At 37.1% G+C, this 19,023-nt stretch overlaps 2 protein-coding genes across 3 annotated transcripts in view; one reads left to right on the top strand and one right to left on the bottom strand.

The window, feature by feature from the left end:
* Positions 1-19,023, top strand: part of LARP4 (La ribonucleoprotein 4) — a 211,034-nt gene that overhangs the window by 79,109 nt on the left and 112,902 nt on the right. The gene's annotated exons all lie outside the window — the stretch shown is intronic.
* FAM186A (family with sequence similarity 186 member A) overlaps positions 1-19,023 on the bottom strand; it is a 77,238-nt gene that overhangs the window by 29,356 nt on the left and 28,859 nt on the right. The window contains exons 2-3 of one of the 2 annotated variants that reach the window (XM_059185363.1): positions 4,482-4,698; positions 3,127-3,297 (exon numbers count right to left, since the gene is read on the bottom strand). The exons of the other annotated variant lie outside the window; for it this stretch is intronic. Of the exons in view, the coding sequence (XP_059041346.1) occupies positions 3,127-3,297; positions 4,482-4,698 (388 nt within the window). The remainder of the gene's footprint in view (positions 1-3,126; positions 3,298-4,481; positions 4,699-19,023) is intronic. 2 annotated transcript variants of the gene reach the window in all.

Here is a 19,023-nt window from a genome sequence, read left to right as displayed (position 1 = left end):
ATGATTATGAAACTATATTGTTGGGCTTATGGTATATATATTGTTGGGCTTATGATACATACATGTAATATATATGACAAAGCACAAAGGAGGGGAAGAGAATGGAGCTATTGGAGCAAAGATTCTATATTTTGCCTGTATTAAGTTAGTACTAATCTTAGTGATAATTGTGATAATTTATGATGTATACAGCAATCCCTTAGAGCAACTACAAGGAAATTACTCCAACAATATAGGAGGAAAATGGAATTAAAATGGTACAATAGGGGTGCCTGGGTGGCACAGTGAGTTAAAGCCTCTGCCTTCAGCTCAGGTCATGATCCCAGGGTCCTGGGATGGAGCCCCACATCAGGCTCTCTACTGAGCAGGGAGCCTGCTTCCTCCTCTCTCCCTCTACCTGCCTCTCTGCCTACTTGTGATCTCTGTCTGTCAAATAAATAAATAAAATTTTTAAAAAATAAATAAAATGGAACAATAAAAAATATTTAACACAGAAGGTAGTAAAAGAACAACAGGGGAACAGAAGAGATGAGACATGAAAAACAAACAGGAACTTGGTGGGTGTAAATCCAACCATATCAATAATTACATTAAATTTGAATGAATCAAACATTCCAATCATAAGTGAAAGATTGCCAAATTTTTTTTTAAGATTTTATCTATTTATTTGACAGGCAGAGAGGCAGGCAGAGAGAGAAGCAGGCTCCCCGCTGAGCAGAGAGCCCAATGTGGGGCTTGATCCCAGGATCCTGGGATCATGACCTGAGCCGAAGGCAGAGGCTTAACCCACTGAGCCACCCAGGCACCCCAAGATTGCCAAATTTTATGTGTGTATATGTGTGTGTGTATATTTATTTATTTACTATATAATATATGCTTAACTTTTGTCAAATTTGCTATAAACTCAATTTACTAAATTTACTATAATATATATATGTATTTGTGTGTATATATATATATATATATTTCGAAGCTGACAGGATCTAACTATAAGCAACACATAAGCAACACATCTTGGAGTCAACCTTACAAACAGTAACCACAGGGGAGCTGGAGAGAATATGCTTATATCAAACACAATAGACTTAAGACAAAAAATGTTTCTAGAGACAATGAGGGACATTTTATAATAATAACAATAAGAAGAAGAAGAAGAAGAAGAAGCAGTTCAGTTCATCAGGAAGCTATCACAATTATAAAGATAATATACACCCAATAACAGAGCCTTAAAATACAAGAAGCAAAAACTGACAGAATTAAGGGAGAAGTAGACAACTCAATAATAATAGTTGGAAAGTTCGATATCCCACTCTCTACAATAGAACAGCTAGACAGAAAATCAGCAAGGATGTATTTGAAGACTAAAATAACAGTATAAATAAACTATAGAAACTCCACCCAACAACAGCTAAATATATATTCTTTTCAAGCACACACAGAACATTCTCTAGGATAGACTATATGGTATGTTATAAAGCAAGTAATGATAAATTTAAAAGGACTGAAAGAATGCAAAGTACATTCCCCAAAATACCTTGTAATGGGTAGATAGATAATATATAATTTCCTAGTGGTTCTGCTTCTCTGGTTGAACACTGACTGATACAAGTTTTTAATACAACACTAAAACCCTGATCCATAAAAGAAAACATTGATATATTGATTTGACGTCATCAAAATCAAACACCACTGAGCTTCAAAGACCCCATTAAGAAAGTGAAAAGACAAACCACAAATTGAGAGACAATATTTGAAAATCACATTTTTGAAAGGATTTTATCTATTTATTTGAGAGAGCAAGAAAGTGAGAACACAAGCAGTGGGAGGAGCAGAGGGAGAGGGAGAAGCAGACTCCCCACTGAGCAGGGAGCCCAATACAGTGCTCATTCCCAGGATCCTAGGATCATGACCCAAGCCAAAGGCAGATGCTTAACAAACTGAGCCACCTAGGCCCGCTGAAAAGTCACATGTCTGATAAAGGACTTGTATCCAGAATATATAAAGGACTCTTAAAATTCAACAAAAAAACAGGTAAATATTTGAATAATCATTTCATCAAAATAAATATAAGAATGGCTAATAAGCACCTGAAAAGATGCTCAACATCATTAGTCTTTAGGGAAATGCAATTTAAAACCACAATGGGATACCACTTCACACCTCTTAGAAAGGTTATACTAAAAAAACCATCGCAAATGTTATTGAAGATGTGGAGAAACCAGAACTTTAATACATTGCTAATGGGAATGTAAAATGGCGTTGTCACTTGGGCAATAAGTTAACAATTTCTTAAAACGTTAAGCATAAGTTTACCAGCAATTGATAAATGACCCAGAAATTCTACTCCTGGGTATCGACCCAAAAGAAATGAAAACATACATCCACACAAAGACTTATACAAGTGTTTTCATAGCAGCATTCATAAAAGTCAAATGTAGAAACATTCCAGTGTCCATGAACTGGTGAGTAGGTAAGCAAAATGTGTATGCAAATAGTGAGATACAATTGGTAATAGAAAGAATAGGATACCACAAAGGTATCCTTTAACATGGCTGAATTTCAAAACCATTATGTTAAGTAAAAGAAACCATATATTTTATTTTTTTATATTTTATTTATTTATTTGACAGAGAGAGAGAGAGATCATAACCAGGCAGAGAGGCAGGCAGAGAGAGATGGGAAACAGGCTCCCTGCTAAGCAGAAAGCCCAATGCGGGGCTCAATCCCAGGACCTTGAGATCATGACCTGAGCTGAAGGCAGAAGCTTAACCCACTGAGCCACCCAGGTGCCCCGAAACCAGATATTTTTAAAAAATACATATAATATGATTCCATCTTATGAAACATCCAAAAAAGGCAAACCTATTGAAATGAAATAGGTTGGTGCATGTCTGGGATTGAAGTGGGAATGAGGATTGACTGCAACTTGGTGTGAGGGATATTTATGAGATGAAGGAAATGTTCTAAAATTGAATTGTAGTGAGAGTTATACAACTCTAAATTTACTAAAAGTCATTGAATTGTACACTTAACATATGTGAGTTTTATGGTATATAAATTGTACCTTAATAAACCCATTTTTTAGAAAAAGTCAAATATGTTTCCAATGTCTTCAAGCACCCTTACCTGTTTTTCTCTTTTGTCTCTTCTTTTCTTCAAACAAAAATACACTAATTCTACACAGTAACTTGACATTGTTCTCAATAGCTTTGAACATTTCTGGTAAAAACTCCATTTGTGCTATCCAGTGGTGGTGTTCCTCAATATCAGTTGCAGTCATCTCAGACAAAATTGCATCTTGAAGAGAGTAAAAAAAAAAAAAAGCTTTTGTGCAGAAAAATAATTATAACTATATAAGTTTATAATATTGGCTAACTACTCCATATTATAGTATTAGGGAATGTAGGTATCTCATACTTATTGCTATTCTTTTTTTTTTTTTTTTTTAAAGATTTTATTTATTTATTTGACAGAGAGAGATCACAAGTAGGCAGAGAGGCAGGCAGAGAGAGAGGAGGAAGCAGGCTCCCCGCTGAGCAGAGAGCCCGATGCGGGACTCGATCCCAGGACCCTGAGATCATGACCTGAGCCGAAGGCAGCGGCTTAACCCACTGAGCCACCCAGGCGCCCACTTATTGCTATTCTGAAGCTTTTCTCTATGAAGAAATGAAAAAGAGACTTGGAATAGAAACCTGAACAGTAAATCTTGGATCTCTATGAAATAAAGAGACTTGGAATAGAAACCTGAACAGTAAATCTTGGACATGAAAATACTCTGGTATCTAAAAATGTGAACATGTGCTTTAATATTGAGTAACTAAACCCAATTAACTCCTTTCATAAGTTATTTAGTATTTTAAGACCCTCATTACACGATATTTCTTGCAACTAAATGACATTTCCTTTTTTATATTCTAAGGTTATTCATTCTTTCATTCAACCAATATCTCTTTTGTCATGTATTGTTCTAGATGCTGAGAGTACTGCACTAAATGAAATTTCCTGACTTCATACTGCTTGCATGCTAGTGGAAGGAGAGAGACAAAAATTAGTTATATAGGTTGTCAGATGGTAAGAAATGCTACAGATGAAAATAAAGAGTAAAGAGTAATGTACAGTGTCAAGGAGTAGGAAATGGAGATGGTCAGAGAACATACCATTTTAAAGTGAGATATAAGCAGAGGATGAGCCACATGCCTACTTGTAGATAGTGTTCCAGGCAAAGGAATAGTAAGCATAAAGACACTGGGCAGGGGCATGCTGGCATGCTTGAAGGAAAAAGCAAAGAGTCCAGAATAGCTGGCATTAAGTGAACAGGACTATATTTTTCTTATTTTATGCTTACTGAAACAGTGGATAACTGTTTTCTCAATAACCTCCTTAGTCTTTAGTCTGATTAACCCTTTATAATTTATAGATCCTTTTCTCTAGCTTTTTCATTAACTTCATGGTTTTCCTTTGAGCCACCTCTGGAAACTTACTCCATTCTTCCAACCAGGCCAGTATGTACACAAGAGTCTTTTCTCTAATTTCAACATTCTTAGCACAAGTAACTATTTTTTCCATGAAATTTACTCTCCGTTTCTTATATTCTGTAATGGATATTTTTCTTCCAGAGTGCACATTCTCATCAAGAGTGTAGCGATTTATTATCCGCTGTACATTAAGCATTATGTCAGCCAGCTGCATGTTAATGGCCTATAAGAATCAGAAGGGGGATATATTAATAAATTCTCAATTTGTTGACTTAATTGAACATCTGTTTATTAAAAACTCTCAACAAAGTGGGATTAGCGGGAACAAACCTCAATATAATAAAAACCATATATGAAAACCCACAGTCAACATTATATTCAAAAGTGAAAAACTGAGGGCTTTTCCTCTAAGGGAGTTCGCTCTCACCACTTTTATTCAACATAGTACTGGAAGTCTTAGCCACAGCAATCAGACAAGAAAAAGAAACGAGGTACCTATATTGGTAAGGAAGAAATTAGACTGTCACATTTACAGATGACATGAAACTATTTATAGAAAACCTTAAAGACTCTATTAGAAAATCTATTAGAAGTACTAAATGAACTGAGTAATTTGCAGGATACAAAATTAATACCCAGAAAATGGTAACATTTTTATAGACTAATAATGAAGTAGCAGAAAAAGAGATAAGAAAACAGTCCCATTTTACAATTGTGGAAAAGAATAAAATACCTATGAATAAACTTAATCAAAGAGGTGAAAGAAGTTTTTATTCTGAAAACTTTATTTTTTTTAAAGATCTTATTTATTTATTTGACAAAGAGATCACCAGTAGGCAGAGAGGCAGGCAGAGAGAGAGGGGAGGAAGCAGGCTCCCTGCCCAGCAGAGAGCCCAATGCGGGGCTCAATCCCAGGACCCTGAGACCACAACCAGAGCCTAAGGCAGAGGCCCAACACACTGAGCCACCCAGGCACCCCCATTCTGAATACTTTAAAACATTCATGAAATAAATTGATGGCACAAATAAATGGAAAGATATTTCATGTTCATGTATTGGAAGAATTAATATTGTTGAAATGTCCATACTACACAAGCAGTCTACAGAGTCAGTTCAGTCCCTATCAAATAACAATAGCTTTTTTTTTTTTTTTTTTTTTTTTTTTTTTGGAGATTTTTGATGACTGTTTCAATCTCCTTACTGGTTACGGGTCTGTTCAGGTTTTCTATTTCTTCTTGGTTCAGTTGTGGTAGTTTATATGTCTCTAGGAATGCATCCATTTCTTCCAGATTGTCAAATTTGTTGGCGTAGAGTTGCTCATAATATGTTCTTATAATTGTTTGTATTTCTTTGGTGTTGGTTGTAATCTCTCCACTTTCATTCATGATTTTATTTATTTGGGTCCTTTCTCTTTTCTTTTTGATAAGTCTGGCCAGGGGTTTATCAATTTTATTAATTCTTTTAAAACAATAGCATTTTTCACAGAACCAGAATAAATAATACTAAAATTTGTATGCAACCACAAAAGACCCTACCTAACCAAAGCAAACTTGAGAAAGAAGAACAAAGCAGGGAGTAAAAGTTCAGATTTTAAGTTACACTATAAAGCTATAGTGGGGTGCCTGGGTGACTCAGTCAGTTAAGTGTCTGACTATAGCTCAAGTTGTGATCCCAGGGTCCTGAGCAGGGAGCCTGCTTCTCCCTCTTCCTCTGCTGCTCCCCCTGTTTGTGCTCTCTAGCTCTCTCTCTCAGAAAAGTAAATAAGATCTTTTAAAAAATAAAGCTGTAGTAATAAAAATGGTATGATGCTGGAATAAAAATAGACACATGGGTCAATGGAACAGTATAGAAAGCCCAGAAATAAACCCACAAATATATGGTCGATTATCTTTAACAAAGTGGGAAAGAATATGCAATGGGAAAAGACAGTCTCTTCAACAAATGGATTTGTATCAACCCACATTTGTAGCTTTCACTTTGGTTTATTCTACATGTAGGTATAAGCCTCTGTTTATTTCCTTATTATGTCTTCCAGTGAAGTTTGACCTAAATTGCCTGTTATTAGAAATTACTTCCCTCCAAGATACAGATGTAGTGAAAAGAAGGGCCATCTTTACCCCAATGTTTATAGCAGCAATGGCCACGGTCGCCAAACTGTGGAAAGAACCAAGATGCCCTTCAACGGATGAATGGATAAGGAAGATGTGGTCCATATACACTATGCCTCCATCAGAAAGGATGAATACCCAACTTTTGTAGCAACATGGACGGGACTGGAAGAGATTATGCTGAGTGAAATAAGTCAAGCAGAGAGAGTCAATTATCATATGGTTTCACTTATTTGTGGAGCATAACAAATAGCATGGAGGACAAGGGGAGATGGAGAGGAGAAGGGAGTTGAGGGAAATTGGAAGGGGAGGTGAACCATGAGAGCTACGGACTCTGAAAAACAATCTGAGGGTTTTGAAGGGGCGGGGGTGGGAGGTTGGGGGAACCAGGTGGTGGGTGTTAGGGAGGGCACATATTACATGGAGCACTGGGTGTGGTGCAAAAACAACGAATACTGTTATGCAGAAAAGAAATAAAAAATTTTAAAAAAAAGAAATTACTTCCCTAAAAAAAGAAAGAAATTACTCTCATTTTATTTACCCTCACACTAATATTAATTATTTAAAGTATGAGTATAGATATTTTATCTATGAATTTTTCCTCAGGAATGAAACGGATGTTAAAATATTTCAAAAGGAAACAGTGAATCTGATAGATGATGAACCACCACTCCCACCTTTTCCAACTCTATTACCCTTTCAGTTTGGTTACAATAAGAGTGAGATTTGGGGGGCGCCTGGGTGGCTCAGTGGGTTAAAGCGTCTGCCTTCAGCTCAGGTCATGGTCTCAAGGTCATGGGATCGGCCAGCATCCGGCTCTCTGCTCAGCGGGGAGCCTGCTTCCCCTTCTTTATCTGCCTGCCTCTCTGCCTATTTGTGATCTCTCTCTGTCAAAATAAATAAATAAATCTTTTTTAAAAAGAGTAAGATTTGGATTTTGCAAACCCATCATAGAAAAGAAATAATCAGGTATTTAGGTGCTGGAAATATTGCAATTAGAAACAGAGATGATGCAAAAGATAGGAAGGAAGGGAGGGATCAAGGGAGGGAGGTGTAATTGCAGCAAATAATTTGTCAAGAGCACAGAAGGGTGGACACAAAGTTGGATAAGCCAAGTGATGAAAAATAACACTACAAGCTAACCCATAGCACAGTGATGAAGGGGAAAAAAATACCAAGTCCTCAAAAATTCTTCCAGAAAACTAAAAAGGCAGTAGCAATTCTGAACTCATTCTTTGAAGGCCTGATACCATGGCCAGATAAAGACACTACAAAAAGAACAAATGAAGAAAAGGAAGGGAAGGGAAGGGAGGGAAAGGAAAGGAAATGGAGGGAGGGAAGGAAGAGAGAAGGATGGAAGGAAAGGAGAAAAGGAAGAGAAGGAAAGAAGAAAGAGAGAGGAGAAAAGAAAGCTATAGATCAACATACCTGATGAATATTGATGCAAAAATCCTCAACAAAATACTCTCAAACAGAATTCAACAGCACATTAAAAGAATTATATATTATGGGTAATTGGGATTTATTCCTGGAATGCAAGAATGGTTCAACATATGAAAGCCAATCAATGAAATATACCAAATTAACAGAATGCTAGGAACAACACCACGTGATCATTTCACTTGATGCAGAAAAAGCATTTACAAAATTCAACACCTTTTCATGATAAAAACATAGAAAAAAAACTAGGAATCGATAGAAACTTCCTGAATATGATAAAGAATATATATGAAAAATCCAGAGGCACACCTGAGTGGCTAGATCAGTTATGTACCTCTTGGTTTCAGCTCTGGTCATGATCTCAGGGTCCTGGGATTGAGCCCCACGTTGTGTGTGTGGGGGGGTGTCCCTGCTCAGCAGGGAATCTGCTTGTCTTCCTCTCTCTCTGCCCCTCCCCCTGCTTATGCAGTCTTTCTCTAAAATAAATAAATCTTTCTTTAAATAAAGATAAAGAAAAACCCAGAGGTAAGAGTCTCAATAGTGAGAGACTGAAAGGTTTTCTCTGAAGTCAGGAACAAGGCAAGGATGCCCACTTTCACCACTTCTAGTCAACATATTACTCCAAGTTAGCCAGAACAATTAGGCAAGAAAAAAATTAATAAAAGACATCCAAATTGGAAAGGAGAAAATAAAATTATATCTGTTTTCAGATGATAGGCTCTTATATGTAGAAAACCCTAAAGATGACACACATGAAAAAAACTGTTAGGGAGTGCATTGAATGTGTAGATTGCTCTGGGTAACATAGACATTTTAACAATATTTGTTCTTCCAATCCATGAGCATGGAATGTTTTTCCATCTCAACTTCTATCATACTCTATGTGGAAAACCCAAAGACTCCACGCAAAAATTGCTAGATCTCATTCAGGAATTCAGCAAAGTGGCAAGATATAAAATCAATGCATAGAAATCAGCTGCATTTCTATACACTGAGACAGAAGAAAGAAAAATTAAGGAATTGATCCCATTTACAATTGCAATTCTATCTCAACTTTTCTCAACTTCTTTCATAAGTGTTTTATGGTTTGCAGAGTACAGATCCTTTACCTCTTTTTAGATTTATTTCTAGATATCATTTTTGGAGCAATTGTAAATGGGATCAATTCCTTAATTTTTCTTTCTTCTGTCTCAGTGTATAGAAATGCAGCTGATTTCTATGCATTGATTTTATATCTTGCCACTTTGCTGAATTCCTGAATGAGATCTAGCAATTTTTGCGTGGAGTCTTTGGGTTTTCCACATAGAGTATCATGTCATCTGTGAAGAGTGAGAGTTTGACTACGTCTTTGCTGATTTGGATGCCTTTTATTTCTTTTTGTTGTCTGATTGCTGAGTACTATATTGAACAGCAGTGGTGAGAGTTGACATCCCTGTCATATTCCTGACCTTAGCAGAAAAGCCCTCAGTTTGTTCCCATTGAGAGTGATGTTTGCTGTGGGCTTTTTGTATATGGGTTTTATGATATTGAGGTATATTCCTTCTATCCCTACACTGCAGAGAGTTTTAATCAAGAAATAATGCTGTATTTTGTCAAATGTCCATCAACAGAAGAATGGATAAAGATGTGAGATATCTCTCTCTCTTTCTTTCTATATATATATATAAAATGGGATATTAGACATCAGAAAAAATGATATCTTACCATTTGAAATTATGTGGATGGAACTAGATGGTATTATGGTACCCTCTAGTGAGAGAAAGACAATTATCATATGATTTCACTCATATGTGGAATTTAAGGAACAAAACAGAATCATAGGGGAAGGGAGGGAAAAATAAAATTAGATGAAATCAGAGGGAGACAAACCATAAGAGACTCTTAACTATAGGACACAAACTGAGGGTTGCAGAAGGAGAGGTAGTTGGAGGGGATGGGGTAACTGGGTGATGGGTATTAAGGAGGGCATGTGATGTAAAGAACACTGAGTGTTATATGCAACCAACGAATCACTGAACTCTACCTCTGAAACTAATAATACACTATATGTTAATTAATTGGATTTAAATAAAATAAAATTTAAAAAATAAAATGCAAATTATCTGGAGGGGGAAGAAAACTGTTAGAACTGGTAAATGAATTCAGCCAAAGTTGTGGGATATGAAATCACATGCAAAAATCAATTGTGTTGTTAAACACCAACAATGAGGGGCGCCTGGGTGGCTCAGTGGTTTAAGCCGCTGCCTTCGGCTCGGGTCATGATCTCAGGGTGCTGGGATCAAGTCCCGCATCGGGCTCTCTGCTCAGTGGGGAGCCTGCTTCCCTCTGTCTCTCTCTGTCTGCCTCTCCATCTACTTGTGATTTCTCTCTGTCAAATAAATAAATAAATAAAATCTTTAAAAAAAAAAAAACACCAACAATGAACAATCTGAAAAGGAAATTAAGAAAACAAATCCATTTACAATAGTATCAAAAGAATAAAATACTTAATAAACTTAATCAAGGAGATGGAAAACTTGTACCCTTATAATTTTCACCACAAAATGTTCAGAAGAAATTAAAGGAAACACAAATAAGTGGAAAGACATTCTGTGTTCATGGGTTAAAAGACTTAATATAAGACATCAATACTACCAAAACTGACATATTTAATGCAATCCCTATTAAAATTTCTATAGTATTCTTCTTTTTTTTTTTTTTTTTTATATTTTTTATTTATTATTTATTTTGACAGACAGAGATCACAGGTAGGCAGAGAGGCAGGCAGAGAGAGATTGAGAGGGGAAGCAGACTCCCACTGAGCAGAGAGCCCGACGCGGGGCTCGATCACAAGACCCTGAGATCATGACCTGAGCCAAAGGCAGAGGCTTAACCCACTGAGCCACCCAGGCGCCCCTATAGTATTCTTCTTTATCCATTTGTCCGTTGAAAGGCATATTGGTTCTTTCCACAGTTTGGTGACTGTGGCCATTGCTGCTATGAACATTGGGGTACAGATGGCCCTTCTTTTCACTCCATCAGTAACTTTGGGGTAAATACATAGTAGTGCAATTGCAGGGTCATAGGGAAGCTCTGTTTTTAATTTCTTAAGTAATCTCCACACTGTTTTCCAAAGTGGTTGCACCAACTTGCATTCCCACCAATAGTGTAAGAGGGTTCCTCTTTCTCCACATCCTCTCCAACACATGTTGTTTACTGTCTTGTTAATTTTGGCCACTCTAACTGATGTAAGGTGGTATCTCAATGTGGTTTTGATTTTAATCTCCCTGATGGCTAATGATGATGAACATTTTTTCATGTGTCTGTTAGCCATTTGTATGTCTTCATTGGAGAAGGTCTGTTCATGTCTTCTGCCCATTTTTTGACGTGATTATCTGTTTTGTGTGTATTGAGTTTGAGGAGTTCTTTGTAGATCTTGGATATCAACCCTTTGTAGTGTCATTTGTGAATATCTTCTCCCATTCTGTGGATTGCCTCTTTGTTTTGTTGACTGTTTCCTTTGCTGTGCAGAAATCAGAGGAGAAGACAAACCATGAGACACTGTGGACTCTGAGAAACAAACTGAGGGTATTGGAGGGGAGAGGAGTGGGGGATTGGGTGAGCCTAGTGGTGGGTATTATGGAGGGCACATACTGCATGGAGCACTGGGTATGGTACATAAACAATGAATGCTGGAACACTGAAAAGAAATAAAATGAAAAAAATTTTCAATAGTAATTTTTGCAGAGGTAGAAAAATCCATTCTAAAATTTGTATAGAGTCTCAAGGGACTCTGAATGCCCAAAATAGTCTTGAGAAAGAAGAATAAAGTTGGAAAGCACACACTTGTCATTTTTAAATCCTAGTACAAAAGCAATGGTAATTAAAACAGTATATTGACATAAAGAGAGATATATAGACCAAGGGAATAGACTTCTGCATATATGATCATATGGTTTTTAAAAAGATTTATTATCCATTTGAGAGGGAGAGAGAGAAAGAGATCAGGGGGACGGGCAGAGGGAGATAGAGAGAGAGAGAATCCCAATCAGACTTCCTGCTGAGCTCAGAGCCTGACACAGAGCTCCACCCTCCAAACCCAAGATCTTGACTCGGGAGCCAAAACCAAGAGTTGGATAGCCAACTGACTGAGCCACTATATGCCCCTCAAATGATTTTTGATAAGGGTGCCAAGACCATTCAATGGGGGGGAAAAACAGTCTTTCAGCAAATGGTGTTGGTAAAACTGGAGATCCATGCAAAAGAATGAAGTTGGAAAATTACCTTACAGCATATACAAAAATCAACTCAAAGGGGATAAAAAACAAAACAACAATAACAACAACAAAACCTAAGCATAATATCTGAAATTATAAAGCAGAAGAAAACATAGATGGAAAATCTTCATGATATTGGATTTGGTAATGATTTCTTGGATTAGATACCAAAACCACAGGCAATAAAAGTAAAAATAAATTGGACTAAATAAAATGTAAAACTTTTGTGCATGAAAGGACACAATCAACAGTTTGAAAAGGCAACCTATGGAATAGAAGAGATTATTTTCAAATCATATCTCTGGTAAAGAGCTAATATCCATAATACATAATGAACTCCTACAACTCAACATTAAAATAAATAATGACTCAATTTGAAAATGGACAAAGGATTTAGAGATTTATTTATTTTAGAGAAGGGGAAGGGTCAGAGAGAGTCTCAAGCTGACTCTGCACTGAGTCCAGAGCCTGACACAGAGCCCAAATCTTACAATCCTGAAATCACAACCTGAGCTGAACCCAAGAGTTGGATGTTTAACCAAATGTGCCATGCAAGTGCCCCCAAAATGGGCAAAGACTGTAAATAAGCATTCAAAAATGATATACAAATGGATGACAAGCATATGAAAGAAGCTTAACATCATAATCTTTAAGGAAATGCAAATCAAAACTACAATGAGATACCCATTAGGTACCCATTAGGATGGATATTATTTTAAAAAACCAAAATAATAAAGGTTGGTGAGGATGTAGAAAATTGGAACTCTTGTGCACTGTTAATGGGAACATAAAATGGTGCAGCTATTATGGAAAACAGTATAGTGGTTCCTCAAAAACATTAAAAATTAAATTACATATGATCCAACAATTCCACCCTACATATATAAAGAATTTAAAACAGGAATTTGAGCAAATGTTTGTCCTCCTATGTTCATAGCAGCATTACTCACAATAGCATAGAGGTGGAAACAACCCAAGGGCTCAGTGATTAATGAATGGGTAAACAAAATATGATATATATACATACAATGATAAAGAGATTTACAAAAAGGGGCACCTGGTGGCTCAGTCATTGAGCGTATGCCTTCAGCTCAGGTCATGGATCCCAGGGTCCTGGGATCAAGCCCCACGTCAGTCTCCCTGCTCAATGGGAAGCCTGCTTCTCCCTCTCCCACTCCCCCTGCTTGTTTCCCTCTCTCACGGTGTGTCTCTCTCTCAAATAAATAAATAAAATCTTCTAAAAAAAAAAAAAAGATTTACCAAAAGTGTATAGTTAGCATCATACTTAATGGTGAAATTCAAAAGTGCTCTAAGGATTCTGCTCTAATCACATATTCAACATTATATAAAGGTCTTACCTATTCCAATAAGATAAGAAAAATAAATAAAAGAATAAAGATTGGCAAGGGTGGGATGCCTGGGTGGCTCAGTTGGTTAGGTGGCTGCCTTCGGCTCAGGTCATGATCCCAGTGTCCTGGGATCAAGTTCCGCATCGGGCTCCTTGCTTGGCGGGGAACCTGCTTCTCCCTCCGCCTCCTGCCACTCTACCTGCCTGTGCTCTCTCTCTCTCTCTCGCTCTCTCTGACAAATAAATAAATAAAATCTTTTGAAAAGAAAAAGATTGAAAGGGAGAAATAAAATGATTTTTATTTATAGACAAAAATATTTATATAAAAACTCCCAAAGAGTCTACAAAAAAGCTATCATTAACATGTTCGTAGGCTAGGAGACCAGTATACAAAAACCAAAACTGTAGGGGTGCCTGGGTGGTGCAGTTGGTTGAGAATCTGACTCTTGGTTTTAGCTCAGGCCATAATCTCATGGGTTGTGGGATTGAGCCCTGACTGAATTGAGCTCTGTGCTCAGCAGGGAGTCTGCTTGAGATTTTCTCTGTCCCTCTCCCTCTGCCAATCCTGCTGGTGCTCTCTAAAATAAATAAATCTTTAAAAAGAAATAAAAACTGTATTTCTATAACTACCAATAATTGGAAATTGAAATTTAACAGAACTCTAAAACATGATATATGTAGGAATAAATCTAACAAAATAAAGATCTGTACACTGAAAAATACAAAACATTGATGAAAGATATCAAAGAAGATCTAAGTAAATGATAACAATACCCAGCACAGACAGGATATAAAACAACTGGAACTCTCATATATTGCTGATGGGAATGTAAAATAGTTAAGCCACTTAAGATAACAGTTTGGTCATTTCTTATAAACTTATGGTTCCATAAGATTTAGTAATACCATTCCTAGGTATTCACTCAAGAGGAATGAAAACTTATGTTTATACCAAAACTAATGCATGAATGTTTGTGGTTTATTCATAGTTGCTCCAAACTGGAAATAATCCAAATATCCTTCAACTGCTGAATGAATATTTTATGCTAAAACAGATTCAAAGGACTACATAGGGTGATTCGATTTATAAAGCATTCAAGAAAGAGAAAACTATAAACTATAGGCACAGAAAACTAATGGCTGCCAGGGGGTGGTGGAGGAGTTGACAACAAAAAGGCACAGGAGAATTTTTTGAGGAGAAGTAACTATTTTAAATATGGATTTTGGTTGTGGTTACACATCTGTATGCCTTAGTCAAAGCTCCCAGAACAAGACACCAAAAGGATGAATTTTGTTGTACATGAATTTTTTCTTAATTTTTAAAAATTGTCCAATTAAAAACTGTACAGGAATTAAAATCAAACTATCTGGATTTGATTCAAGTATCCACCATATAACAACTATGACTTTAAGGCAAGCCTCAAAGATCTCATTTTTCTAATCTATGAAATAGGATTAAGAATAGTACCTATTCAGGGGTGTCTGGGTGGGTCACCTGTTAAATGTCTGCCTTCAGCTCAAGCCATGATTCCAGGGTCCTGGGATCCAGCCCCACTTCAGGCTCCCTGCTCAGCGGCAAGCCTTCTTCTCCCTCTCCCACTCTCCCTGACAAATAACACACGTAGTGTTGTCTTCTTGTCTATTTAGTTTTGTCTTTATTTATTTATTTATTAATAAATATTGATTGATTCATTGATTGATTTATAGACAGACAGAGAGCACAAGTGGGAAGGGCCAGAGAGGCAGGGAGAGGGAGAATCCTAAGCAGACTCTGCTCAGTGCAGAGCCTGATGCAGGGCTTGCTCTCAAGACCCTGAGATAATGACCTAAGCCCAAATCAAGAGTCAGGTGCTTAACCAACTGAGCTTCCTGGTTGCCTCATTAAATCCCAAGCAGAATAAAGGAAAAGACATCCATACCTAGATAAACTATATGAAATCCAGTAGTGTTACCTATGGTAAGTGTTACTGGCTGTTACTTACTATGTGCCACAGGGGTCAAAGAGTCAGAGTAAGGGAGTGGGTAGAGGAATCACTATAATTTGAGCATCTAATCTAAGCAGTTTAGAACCTGAGATGCGGGAGAAAGCCAAATGAACACTTGTGTATCTATTGTCCAGCTGGAGAAACAGAATATTTTTAAAAGCTCCTGTGCACCTGCCCGCGTATCAACTGTATCCCTTTCCTAATTCCCAGAGATAACTACTATCCTGAATTTTATTCTCTATACTTTAAATACTATAATAGACTTAATGATGACCGTCCCCAAAAAGTATCAGGTCATAGTTCCTGGAATGTTCAAAATGTTCCTTCATATGGAAAGAGAGTCATTGCAGATGTGATTAAATTAATGATCTTGAGGTGGAGAGACTGTTTTTTAATTATCTCAGTGACCTCTATTGTAATCTCAAGTGTCCTCCTAAGAGGGAGGCAGAAGTTGAGATCATACAGAGAAGGCTCAATGTGAAGATGGGGCAAAGAGAGATGTGAAGCTGCTGGCCTTGAAGATTGGAGTGAAGTGGCCACAGCCAGGGAATGCTGATAGCCACCAGAAGCTAAAAGGAGCAAGGAATGGGTTCTCTCTGAGAGAGAGTCCATAGAGAATGCAACCTGCTGACATCTTGATTTCAGTCCAGTGACCCACATTTCAGCCATTTGATCTCTCGAACTGTGAGAGAATAAAAGTCAGTTGGTTTATACCACCTGGTTGTCGAAATTTGTTTTAGCAGAGAGAAACTAGAGTATGGTGCCCCAAAATACGCCTCTTTGACATAAAACCTATTGAACTGAAGGAAATTAAGCATCAGCAAATCCAGGAAGAGTTCTCTCTACCCTACTTCTCTTCTGCCTAATGGCAGAATAAAACTCTTTTTACCGAAGGAATTGGCAAATAAGCCTCACTCCATTAGTTTTCTCCCATATCTTCCCGCAGTTCGCCACCATTGCTTTGCTTTGTCCTGTCATTTCTCCACAAGTGTGTTATTCTTTATTGAAGATGCTACTATAAGCACTTTGAGTTACTCTTTTTTAAGGTTTCTTCTATATGCTGTGTACTACACTTGTTAATAAACTCTTTTTCTTTAGTTAGTCTTTTATTTTTTTTTATTTTTTTTTAAAAGATTTTATTTATTTATTTGACAGAGAGAAATCACAAGTAGATGGAGAGGCAGGCAGAGAGAGAGAGAGGGAAGCAGGCTCCCTGCTGAGCAGAGAGCCCGATGCGGGACTCGATCCCAGGACCCCGAGATCATGACCTGAGCTGAAGGCAGCGGCTTAACCCACTGAGCCACCCAGGCGCCCTTTAGTTAGTCTTTTAAAGAGTCCTCGCTGAAAATCTAAAATGGATAAAGTTTTGCCTCCCCTACACACGCACATTTCTCTAAACAATAGAGAGAGCATAGTTTTGTCTGTCTTGATTTTCTATATACTTCTGTGACTTGCTTTATTCCCCTCAACATTGAGTTTTCCAGTTTATCCATATTGAAGTGTATATCTGTAGTTCATTCATTTTCACTAACATCTGTTTTTTATAGTGAAAATACACTTATTTACGTGTCCATTCTTTTTTTTTTTTAAGATTTTATTTGTTTATTTGACAGACAGAGATCACAAGTAGGCAGAGAGGCAGGCAGAGAAAGAGGAGGAAGCAGGCTCCCCGCTGAGCAGAGAGCCCGATGCGGGACTCGATCCCAGGACCCTGGGATCATGACCTGAGCCGAAGGCAGTGGCTTAACCCACTGAGCCACCCAGGCGCCCTTACGTGTCCATTCTTGTATTGGTTTGTTAGCAGTATTTTGCCTTTCAAACATTTCTGAACATTCCTCCTGGTGCATATATGTAAGAGTTTATCTAGAGCTGTGCTACATGGAGCTACCGAGCAACTATAACAAGGCAAGTGTGACAGGAAATACATTTTTAATTAAACTAAACTAATTTAAATTTAAAAACTAATAATGTTATACAATTATTAGAAAACTTTGTTTGGAAGAACTTGATATGTGAATATACTTTTTCAACTACAAATTTTATGAAATCTAAATATAAATCTCTTTTTTTAAAAGATTTTAATTATTTATTTATTTGACAGAGAGATACAGCGAGAGAGGAAACACAAGTAGGGGGTATGGGAGAGGGAGAAGCAGGGAGCCCCATATGGGACCCATCCCAGGACCCTGGGATCATGACCTGAGCTGAAGGCAAAGGCTTTAACCCACTGAGCCACCCAGGCGCCCCATAGATCAAGTATTTCTAATGAAAATTTATCATGCAATTTGAGATGTCCTGTAAGTGCAAAATACATGCTGGATTTCAAAGACTTAGTAATGAAAACAACGTATATCTCATCACTAATTTTTATGTTAATTAAATGTTAAAATAATAGTATTTGGGATAAAATAAATTAATAAGTTCACTTTTATCTCCTTAGTTTTTATATTGTGTTTTCTTTATTAGTTAGGGTGTACAATATAGTGATTCAACCATTGCATCCATCACCTGCTACTCATCGTGACAAGTGCACTCCTTAATCCCCATAGCCTATTTTACCTATTTTACCCGCGTCCCACCTCCTTGCAGGTAACCATCATTTTTTTCTCTATAGCTATGAGTCTGTTTCTTGGTTCATCTCTCTCTCTCTCTTTTTCCTTTGCTTGTTTTTTTGTTGTTTCTTAATTTCCGCTTATGAGTGAAATCATGTGGTATTTGTCTCTCTCTGACTGACTGACTTCGCTTAGCATTATACTCTCTAGCTCCACCCATTGTTGCAAATGGCAAATTTTAATTTTTTATGGCTGAATAATATTCTTATATATGTATATATATATATACATACACACACATAATATGTATATATCTCATATCTTTTTTTATCCATTCATCAGCTGATAGACACTTGGGCTGCTTTCATAGTTTGACTACTAAAAATAATAATGCTGCTATAAACATAGGGGTGCATGTACCCTTCAAATTAGTGTTTTTGTGTTTTCAGGGCAAATACCCAGTTGTGCAATTCCTGGATCCTAGGGTAGCTCTATTTTAATTTTTTTGAGGAACCCCCATACTGTTTTCCACAATGGCTACTCTAGTTTGCATTCACACCAGTAGTGCAGGAGGGTTCGTTTTTCTCCACATCCTCACTAACACTTATTTCCTGTGTTTTTGATTTTAGCCTTTCTGACTGGTGTGAGGTGATAGCTTCTTGATTTGTATTTACCTGATGATGGGTGATGTTGAGCATCTTTTCATGTGTCTGTTGGCTATCTGGATGTCTTCTTTGGAGAAATGTCTTTTCATGTCTTCTGCCTATTTGGTAATTGGATTATTTGGTTTTGGAGAATTGCATATCTGTTCTTTATATACTTTTTATTCAAACCCTTCATTGGAAATGTCATTTGAAAG

The sequence above is a fragment of the Mustela lutreola genome, chromosome 8 (assembly GCF_030435805.1).
Source record: "Mustela lutreola isolate mMusLut2 chromosome 8, mMusLut2.pri, whole genome shotgun sequence".
Classification (NCBI taxonomy): Eukaryota; Metazoa; Chordata; class Mammalia; order Carnivora; family Mustelidae; genus Mustela; species Mustela lutreola.
This window is presented reverse-complemented; position numbering and strand designations above follow the sequence as displayed.